The 9,596-nt window shown below is 39.5% G+C and overlaps 1 protein-coding gene across 3 annotated transcripts in view; it reads right to left on the bottom strand.

The window, feature by feature from the left end:
• Window positions 1-745: 745 nt before the first annotated feature.
• LOC106527146 (uncharacterized) overlaps window positions 746-9,596 on the bottom strand; it is a 20,521-nt gene continuing 11,670 nt past the window's right edge. For all 3 annotated transcript variants that reach the window (XM_014021937.1, XM_014021934.1, XM_014021935.1), the window contains exons 10-23: window positions 9,377-9,517; window positions 9,248-9,281; window positions 5,339-5,563; window positions 4,770-5,245; window positions 4,350-4,477; window positions 4,101-4,217; window positions 3,893-4,009; window positions 3,549-3,644; window positions 3,287-3,453; window positions 3,152-3,195; window positions 3,008-3,051; window positions 2,276-2,344; window positions 2,050-2,200; window positions 746-1,953 (exon numbers count right to left, since the gene is read on the bottom strand). In XM_014021937.1, the coding sequence (XP_013877391.1) occupies window positions 1,798-1,953; window positions 2,050-2,200; window positions 2,276-2,344; window positions 3,008-3,051; window positions 3,152-3,195; window positions 3,287-3,453; window positions 3,549-3,644; window positions 3,893-4,009; window positions 4,101-4,217; window positions 4,350-4,477; window positions 4,770-5,245; window positions 5,339-5,563; window positions 9,248-9,281; window positions 9,377-9,517 (1,965 nt within the window). In that variant the 3' untranslated portion in view covers window positions 746-1,797. The remainder of the gene's footprint in view (window positions 1,954-2,049; window positions 2,201-2,275; window positions 2,345-3,007; window positions 3,052-3,151; window positions 3,196-3,286; window positions 3,454-3,548; window positions 3,645-3,892; window positions 4,010-4,100; window positions 4,218-4,349; window positions 4,478-4,769; window positions 5,246-5,338; window positions 5,564-9,247; window positions 9,282-9,376; window positions 9,518-9,596) is intronic.

The raw sequence follows: 9,596 nt of genomic DNA, 5'->3' as shown, positions 1-9,596 counted from the left end.
ATTTTAAATTATGTGCTAAAATATATAACTTCTTGGAACTAAGCTGGAAAAATAATTGAATGTCCATTTAATTATAAACCAAAAGTTAGCTGTTTTTTAATTTCATTGGTGCATTTTAGATGTATTAATTTATTGGTCTGTTTATATATTTCTGCTTTTCAGTTTTGGTCCTCCATACTTACTGAAGACGAGGCTTAATCCATCTTCCTCTTCACCTCACCATCACTTGTGAACGAGATGCCCAGATACTTACACAAAGCTACCAAATATGTGTATGAATAATGCTAAGAATATTTACATACGTCAGAGCTACTTCCATACCTTGAGCCTAATATTAAGCCAGTCAAGATCTGCCCCTTAACAATAGACAGGGGTGGGATGGGTAAACCTCCTGTTTAAAAGACAGTACAGATGAAAGACCCAGATGGTCAAGGTGCAGTGTTTGAACAATGTTAACTTTCTATAAACAAGRTGATGGCTTCACTAGTTACCGTGTACATGTAAATAACAGTCACTGAAGCTGAAATCCTCTGCTTCTAACATAATTTATAACCKTTATGACTGTATTCATAACTCTTGACAGTGTTATGTAGTTGATTGGTGCAGCGTGAAGTGGACTTATGGAGCCAAGCAGTGAGGGGATCYGACTGTAAACACATCTGAGCTAACCAAGCAAGGTGTCAACATGCTACCAAATTAAAAAAAAAAAAATCCAAAACCTAAAACAAAATAACAAAAGGCAAGCACTTTTTGTAAGCAATTTATAAAAGAATGTCAGATGATTTTCTTCTAGTTTCATTCAAAGTGACAAACGATGTTTGTTCTACAAGTTTTAATACACATTTGAAACTAAACGTATCTCAGAAACACCTCACTGCTGTTCATTCAACACTCACAGCACTAAATGTATTTATTATCAAAACAAACAAAAATATTAGAAATGGTTCTCTGGTGGGAATAATTTACAGAGGAGTAGAAAAAAGCAAGATTTCTAATTTTGCTTAAGTTGGATAATTTTTTATTGGAAAAAAAAAACACTACGTGAATTCTAAATCTACGTTTACTCCTAATCTAGTGTTTTAAAAATACATTTCTATTATCCTATATAAATATTTCAGGACTTTGCTGTTATTTGGAGAATGATGAGTGACACGTCATGTAGTCAATTATTTTGTTATAATCCAGTAACKTTAGTAGAAACCCAGTAAAAACGCGTTGGTTTAAAAACAAATTGTGGGGTTTGAGATAAACTGCAAAATAGTTGCACAAGAGGAGCACAAAGTTTAAATTAGCTGCAGCGAGGTGGCTGCCATGTCTCCCGTTTTTAAGTCAATCACAACAAAACACATAGCGACTCAACATGTTAGTTTGACTAGATAAGCGCTGACTGAGAACACGACCAATCCATTATCACAATGTGTTATTTATCAAACAAATGTCAACAGAGCTATTAAAATCTGCCAAAAGTGTTCACAATGCTGCTACGTTTTACTACTGTCATATTTTAAGGAGGGACTTTAGATTAAAAAAAAATTTCAAATTATAACGTTTTTACAAAATTTTTCATGAGCATAAAATAATCAGTTATAAAAAAATCGGGATATACAAACATTTGCATGTGTAGATAAATTTGTAGTCTTTTTGGTTAGATGTACAGACTTCATACTCATACACGGGACCTACAGGCAGCCAAAGGTTTGTGTTTCATTGATTAAAACTAAAAAGGACATGTTTACAGTTCAGTCTGTTGCTCAGTATGAGCAGCGATGTGTAAAAACTGCAGGAATGTTGACGCACTCAACGAGAGAGTTTTTTATTCTCCACGTTATCCAGGTTCTGATGTCGGTAAAGGTTTAATATCAGATCTCGAATTTCATCTCGTTTCTTTCGGATCAGTTGCCTCGGGAACCATTTTTGAAGGTAAAGAGGCAGGTCAAAATGCACTACAGGATCCTGAAAACAAAAGAAACAATCTYCTATGAATACACCATAAAAAGTCATAAGCTCGAAAAGATATTAGAGTATAATTAAAACGTGAGAGATCTTTACCTTTAAAAAACACTCAACATACTGAAGGAGATAAAGGCCACAGTCGCTGCTGTTATCCTGCAGGGGAACTTTGCAATGCGAGCTTTTCATCTGATCAGGATTAAAGTCYCGTGATGATCCTCGACGGGCCTCCCATTCTGACTGCAAGTACCTGAAAAACACACGCGTGGCGTCTCAACACACAAGCAAACACAAAACAGACGRATCATTTCAGCGTTAAACTTACTCTCGTAGAAGCTTGAAAACTCGCTCATGAAGAGAAAGTTTGAGGGAATCCATGATGAGAATACACGGCCTGCAGACAAAAAAAAGACACAATTCAGTCCAATTCAGCTGTGGCGTAAGTAAAAAAAAAACTAAAATATGTTGTGTTGGCTATGAAACCAAAGTGCTCTGACACTGCTGTTATTAGTTTTGATGTGATTTTATTGAAGATTAYATTATTTGTCCCATAATTATGATGGGAAGTACTGCTGACTGGTTGCTTCTGGCTGCTTTCTACAAACGTGTGGGAGTGAAAGTGAGCTTTTCTGTTTAAATACWTGATTTCCCTTATTTTGAGATGAGATAGATGACTTGTTATCTTGAGAAAATACAATAAAAGTACATTTCTAAGTCTGGAGGGAGGTGCACAATTGTAAAAAATTTTTTTAAATAACCAGCCTTCATTGTTACTAAGTGTGAACTTAACTTCATAAAAAGGCACAAAAATAGTCGTCCAGGATATAAAAGCCAAGGTTTCAATAATTCTTTAATTAGCAAATCTCCTTTGTGTAGTAGTGTCTGGAGTGTTTATGATGCTGCTGCTATTGTTTGATGTCATCCAGTAGTTAAAACAATTTAGAACAGCTGTCATACAAAAACAAAATATAATAAATAACAGGACAGAAAAAAATGCTATCAAACATCCGCACCAAGGCTTGTAAATAAAGCAGTAAGTGTGTGGTGTCCAACTCACCTCTTGCAAACTGTATTTCTCTGACATGTTTGCTCTGTGCAGCTCTACAAAGACAAAATTAATGTGGTTTTAGTAAAGTAAATTAAGACACAATTTTAGAAAATCATGAGCCTTTTAAATGTGGACAGGAAAACGTGTCCTTACAACTGGACAGGGTGGTGAATCTTTGGTGGATTCATCTTGAGTGTCTGAACAAAATGTGAAACAAAACAACAGTTTGGGTTTTTTTTTTTTTCATCTTAGTATCACAACAACGTTCATCCTAACACAGATGTGTACCTTTCTCTGAGTCCACGCCGTCACTGCAGTTTGACGTCACTGGGGTTTCTGACTCAGTTTTAGAACATTCTTCAGCCTCTTCGTCACCAAGTGCCTCTCCTGCCCGGTCCTCAAGTTTTGGCTCCTCCAAGCCAGGAAAGCAAATAACAACTAAATACCAGTGAGCCCTAAATAAAAGAAAACAAAGAGAGCGCAACGTGACACATTTAAGATTCAATAAAAAAAGACTATACAGCACTTTTTTAATGCATAGTTAACTTACTCCTGATTGACAGGCACAAACAGGAAGTCCTTTTCAAAGATCTCCACATGTCGAGTCCATGTCTTTACTCGCTGGTGCCGCCTCTGCCTCTGACAACTGGACACACACAGAATAAAACCTTTGACAGTACCACAGGAACGTCTGATCAGCCTCTGATCAGGCTAACAGCACGACTAAGACCGAAAGACTCAACGTCAAATTAAAACTGRGCGGAAAATCTGTTTCCACAAATTGTGTTTTATTCTACAACTTCCTGTTGAAACATACATTAAAGCTGCCAACAACTGTATTCTGTTTTAGCTTTTGAATTGCTTCCAATTTCAGATTAAAAAAAGCCAACTTACGAGTCATTATTACCACCTTCGCTGGCATTGTCCCTGCGTGTCAGCTGCTTGTAGAAGAAACTGCTGAAGATGTGGCAGCGCTCTGCAACAGCAGCAGATGTATTCTGGATAAGGTATCTGAATTAAAAAAAACATTTTGGTCATTTTAGGTGCAGCTCTGGTCTCAACAAAATCCAATAATTTTGCAGCTATAAAATACTTCACTCACTTGAGATAAAAATCGATGATGACATCATTGAGGTACTGCCCAGTTTCGAGGCACTTCAGGTCTTCCATGGTGACAGTTATTCCTCCTTTCAATGGCGGCGGAGGAAACTGGATCAACCTAAACAGAAAAAATGGACAGGATAATAGGAAGGTTAAGATAAAAAACCAGTAGCATTAGAGGTTTGTAATTGAAGTCAGAGGTTAACACCCGTCACAGCGGGCTGCCTGGAGGATAACGTGGTGAACTTGCCTTCGAGCCAGACCACGATGCTTATATTTAATCCAGTTGGAGTCTGGTTTATTCAGTGACACACAGTAGGATCCTTTTGTTCTTCGATGGCAAAYGGTGTACACAGGCTGGGCTTCTTCCTTTTTGCTCTATGGACATAAATTCATTTTATAAACCAGAGGAATATGTAATAAAGTGCAAGATCACAGATAAAAAGGATATACAAAAACTGTAAGATTACCAAGAAAGTAACAAACAATATTTAGAAACCATGTGGCTTGTTTTCACAGTTTACATTTGTTTAATGGGACAATATTGTGGATTGAACATAATTAGGGGAACATTCTGATTTAACAACTTAGAAAGTGGAAACACAAGTAGACTGCTTCAACTTAAAGAGTCATAACAAAAAGAAAAAGAAAAAGATTTGTAACCCCTTACATCAGAGGGATTCTCCTGCTCTTTTTCTTTCTGCTCCTCTTTTGGGTCAGTTTGTGTCTCTGTGTCCTCATTTGGTTCAATTTGTGTGTCCGTTTCATCTGGTCCCATCTCCAGCTCCAACTCCTTCTGAAAGTCAGCTTCCAGCCAGATGTGAGCTGTGGGAAGGTCGTCTTCATCATAGTCTGGACAGTCCTGGTACTGGTTTAGCTGAGGGTCAGTGCTTTGTAAGCCCAGCATAGAGAGCAGATGTGAGTCCTGTCCAGTTCTTGTAATCAGCTCTACGCAATCACCCAGAGAAAGAACTGGAGCGCTGAGGTCTGCAAAACTACCAAGTAGATTTCCACTGTGACCTGAAATAATTTGTTCATGAGTCATATTTCTGATACAGTCAATGTCCAGCACAGAACGCAACAAAGCTCCTTCCATTCCCTCCAAAGGATCTTTGAGAGTCAGCAGGATGAAGGGGCTGGCGTTTCCTATTTAAACAAATAATCAATAAAACACACATCAAGCAAAAGTGGTTTTGAAATAATTAACTAAATCTGCAGCAGAGTCTCCAGTATTCTCACCTGTATTTACGGATCTCTCTTTCTTGACACATAGATGGCAGAGGTCCTGCTGGATGGCAACAGCAGCCATTTCTGACACATAAAACAGCAGGATACCAGAAGAAGGGTCTTCGTCATCTTCAAACCGAAACCCACACAGGTCCAGCTCCTGCTGATCCCAAATGCTGTACCTCTTCAGCTCTTTGCGCTCAAAAGTCAACATCCCATGGTACTGCCCACTTGTGTCTGAGGATAAAATCAAATAGCACCGTTTTCTTTTATTTAAGCCAAACTCTGTTACATATAATTTTGATTTGCGAGCACAAACAGCAGGAATAATATTTCTGCTAGAATCCTCATGAAATAAAAAAGTCATGTAAGTTTATAATAATATATTTGATTTAAAATGGCAGAAATCCATTTTGTTTTTGTCTTTTCAAACTAATCAATCAAGCCAGTCAAAAACAAACTATTTCTTCAAAGTGGGGTTGTTTTAAAAGCTAATCTCCAGGCCCACTTTTTACCCCACTTCATAATATCTGAATAATCCCCTTAAGCACATCTCAAGTTCTGTTTCTACACTGAGAATTTATTAAGGAGTGAATAAACTTCTGTCAATTTATTTCCAATTAATGAGAACAGCCCCTGAATAGACACAATTACACAGAGTTCTGTGAAGGCATACCCATTTGAAGCACAGATTCTACACCTCAGATGTGAAAGTGTTGGTGTGCATCTAAAAGCTTTAACTTTTTTTGTTTTTATAGAATAAACTAAAATAGATTCCAAAGCTTGAAAGGGGAAGGACAGAACATGACTAGAACAATATAAAAACAGGCTGCAGGTCGCAGAGAAGGTAAAAAAGTCAACAGTCAGAATAAACGCCAATTAAAGACTTTATATCAGGGGTGACCAACCAGTCGCTCGCTGATTCCCAGGTGCCTGCGCAGCGCAACCTTGCTGCGGAGCCTCTAGCGCCGGCTTTGAGCGTCACATCCCGGAGCGGCTGGTCTTGTTGAAAGCTCTGGTTCTGCCCTACAAGGCGAAAGTTGAATGAAGTCCCTGTGACGTTCCTCCGCGGAGATATAAGCAAAAATACCTCCAAAATTACACACCGTCGGACCTCCCACTGGGGTGATTTTAGCCCCCTTCCCGGGCTAGGAGCATCGGATCCCGGCGTGGATGGTCGGGTTTTAAAGCCCTGGCTCTCCCCTACAAGAAGAAAGTTGAGCGGAGTCCCTGCAACATTCGCCCGTGGAGATATAAGCAAAAAACCTCCAAAATTACGCACCGTCTGACCTCTGCCGGAGGTGGTTTTAGCCCGCCTCCCCGGGATAGGAGCATCGGATCCCGGAGTGGCTGGTTGGGTTTTAAAGCTCTGGTTCTGTCCTAAAAGCTGATACTTGAATGGAGTCTCTATGGCGTTGCATCGCAGAGCTATAAGCAAATTACGCACGACTTAGTGCATTTTACACGCATTTTTGGGGGGAAATTTCAAAATTTGTTTGCTTCTCTCATGGGCTCTGAGCATCGGATCCGGGAAAGTGAGATGACTTTGGAAAGCTGCGGTCCTCCTCTACAAACTGAAAGAGGTTGCAAGTTCCTGGGATGTCCCCCCGCGGAGCTATTAACCAACGACCGGCCGAAAAAGGCGCTTTGGCGGGCAATTTAGTACTCAATTTACTCCAGAGCCTCTAGCGCCGGCTCTGAGCGTCGGATCGGGGCGGGAGACAGCTCATTTTAATGTTCTGGACTACGCTACAACCTGAAGGTGGTTGCAAGTTACTGGGATGTTCACAAGCGGAGATATAAGCAATCAAATGTAGTCGGGCGAGCTCCGGTGGATGAAACGGCTGATTTCCAGCACGGGGCTGCTGGTGCTGATGCAGGGGAATAAAAGGAAGAGATCCAGTGAGGTGGAACCGTGATCCTACGTCCAGCACCCGTTCTCCCGCCTGGATTCAGCCAGAAACCCCTGGTGGGCGATATTTCTGCAAAAATAAGAAACCCACCTGATGGATCACTTCCAGGCAATAAAAGCAAGATTTGATCAGGTAAAACCAGTCCTGGAAGCTCAGCACCGGGTTTTATAACAGCCTGCCCCCTGAACCACTGGTGGGCGATATTTCTGCAATAATGCATAAAATTCAGAAACCCACCTGATGGATCTCTTTCAGGCAATAAAAGGAACAGATCTGATCAGGTGAAACCGGTCCTGGAAGCTCAGCACTGGGTTTTATAGCTACCTGCGAGACAGTTTTATATTGTGTACTTTGATTTTGAAAAAAAAAAAAAGGGGGCGGCACTCTTGTGGTAGCCATGTTGAACCTGATAGATTTTTGTTTTGTTTTTCCTCCCCTGTATGGAGAGAAGAGAGGAGAGTTCTTTGAATAAATGGAGACAAGTTCCCGTGCTCCAAAGTTATTTGACTCTGTGGTTCTCACTGGGCATGTTTTCAGCCCTCATAGCTCACACGTTACAGTGAGTACTAATTGAAGGAGGTAAAAAAAATTATCCTTTTTGTTCAAGCATCACTTTTATGTTTCTCTGTCAGGAGTTAAGTAAGGATTTTAATCTCTTTTTTTATTTGTTGGTAAATATATGGTTAGGTAGATAGTTTTGTTTGACAATACCTTAAATTAAATAAAACTAGCAACACATTATGTTCTGTTTTATTTACTTTAAAGAAGTGAAGAGTAGGGAGACCATATTATGTTTTTTTTTTATACTGAGACCGGACGAGTAGCTCTCGGCAAACTGCCGACTTCAAAAGTAGCTCWTGGTTCAAAAAAGCTTGGGCACCCCTGCTTTATATGATAAACATATACTTTAACTGTAAAATAAAGACTGTAAAAATACTGTAGGTTGTTCAGTTTTTATAATTTTTAAACTAAAAGTTTAAAAATATATTACACGGACGGGGCCATTTTATTTACACGCAAAGCATTCTGGGTAAATGATGACATCAACTAGGTCATCGGCACAAGGCTCCTAGCGAGCTATATCCACCCTGAAGGTTAATCTTGGACAATATCTGACGATGGGCTCTTTTAAATGAAACCAGAGAGCGTTGACAGGGGAGAAGGTAGAAATGACTCAGCCTGTAACTGAAAATATGGATGGAGGACAACAGAGCTGCTTCATGGAAGAAGAACCTCAGCTTAGCTTGTTAGCTTTAGCGTTAGCCCCTATGCTATCACCATATGTGTAGCGCTGAGCTAATACACATTTATGTATTAGCTCAGCGCAACACATTCTCGTCTTGTCACTGAGGTCCTCCATCCACGACAGAGAGGGAATGAAAAAATGACTCAGTCTGCAACTGAAAATATGGATGGAGGACCTCAGTTTAACTTGTTTGTAGCGCTAGCGCTGAGCTAATACATATAAGGCTATATAGCGTCGGTGCTAGCGCGAAGGCTAACAGGCTAAGCTGAGGTTCCTCTTCCATGAAGCAGCTCTGTTGTCCTCCATCCATATTTTCAGTTCCAGGCTGAGTCATTTCTACCTTCTCCTTTCTGTCAACGCTCTCTAGTTTCATTTAAAAAGAGTCGATCATCAGATATAGTCCAAGATTAACCTTCAGGGTAGATATAGCTCGCTAACAGCCTCGCACCGATGACCTAGTTAATGTCATCCTTTACCCAGAATGCTTTGCGTGTAAATATAATGGCTCCATCCGTGCTAAAATATATTTTAAAAAATTTACAAAACTAAACAGACTACAGTATTTTTACAGTCTTTATTTTACAGTTAAAATAAATGTTTATCAAATAAAGCTTGATGTTACAACTAATCGTGGATCCTTTTCAGACAAGATTCAAAGGAAACTAGAGTCATGACAGAATATGAGACAAGGTGGTAAGGTGTACATAATTGAATAAAGTCCATTTCTATCACGAAATTGATCAATCAATAAACAAATGTTACCTTTCAGAGGGATCACGATTTCATGTTTTTCTAGCTGGAACCAAAAAACAAACAAAAAAAGGCATTACACTGACAGGTTTTGATATGTATAAAATACAATATATATCAAGGTTATAAGACTGTGGTCACCGTGAGGCCTCCATTTGCTCTTGCATGGTACCCTCCACAGTACAAGGTGAAAAAGGACACACTTAAACAGGAGAAGTCCACTTCTGGGGCAGGAGACCCTGGCTCTGAGAGAGGAGATTCTTCAACAACTACCTGCAGCATCTGAAACACAAAAACAAGCATGTAATGTTAGAGTGGAAGAACTTTATGTCCCGAAGTTATATATATATATATATATATA

The sequence above is a fragment of the Austrofundulus limnaeus genome, unplaced genomic scaffold (genome assembly GCF_001266775.1).
Source record: "Austrofundulus limnaeus strain Quisiro unplaced genomic scaffold, Austrofundulus_limnaeus-1.0 Scaffold310, whole genome shotgun sequence".
NCBI lineage: Eukaryota > Metazoa > Chordata > Actinopteri > Cyprinodontiformes > Rivulidae > Austrofundulus > Austrofundulus limnaeus.
The sequence above is the reverse complement of the archived record's forward strand: the minus strand, read 5'-3'. Positions and strand labels throughout refer to the sequence as shown.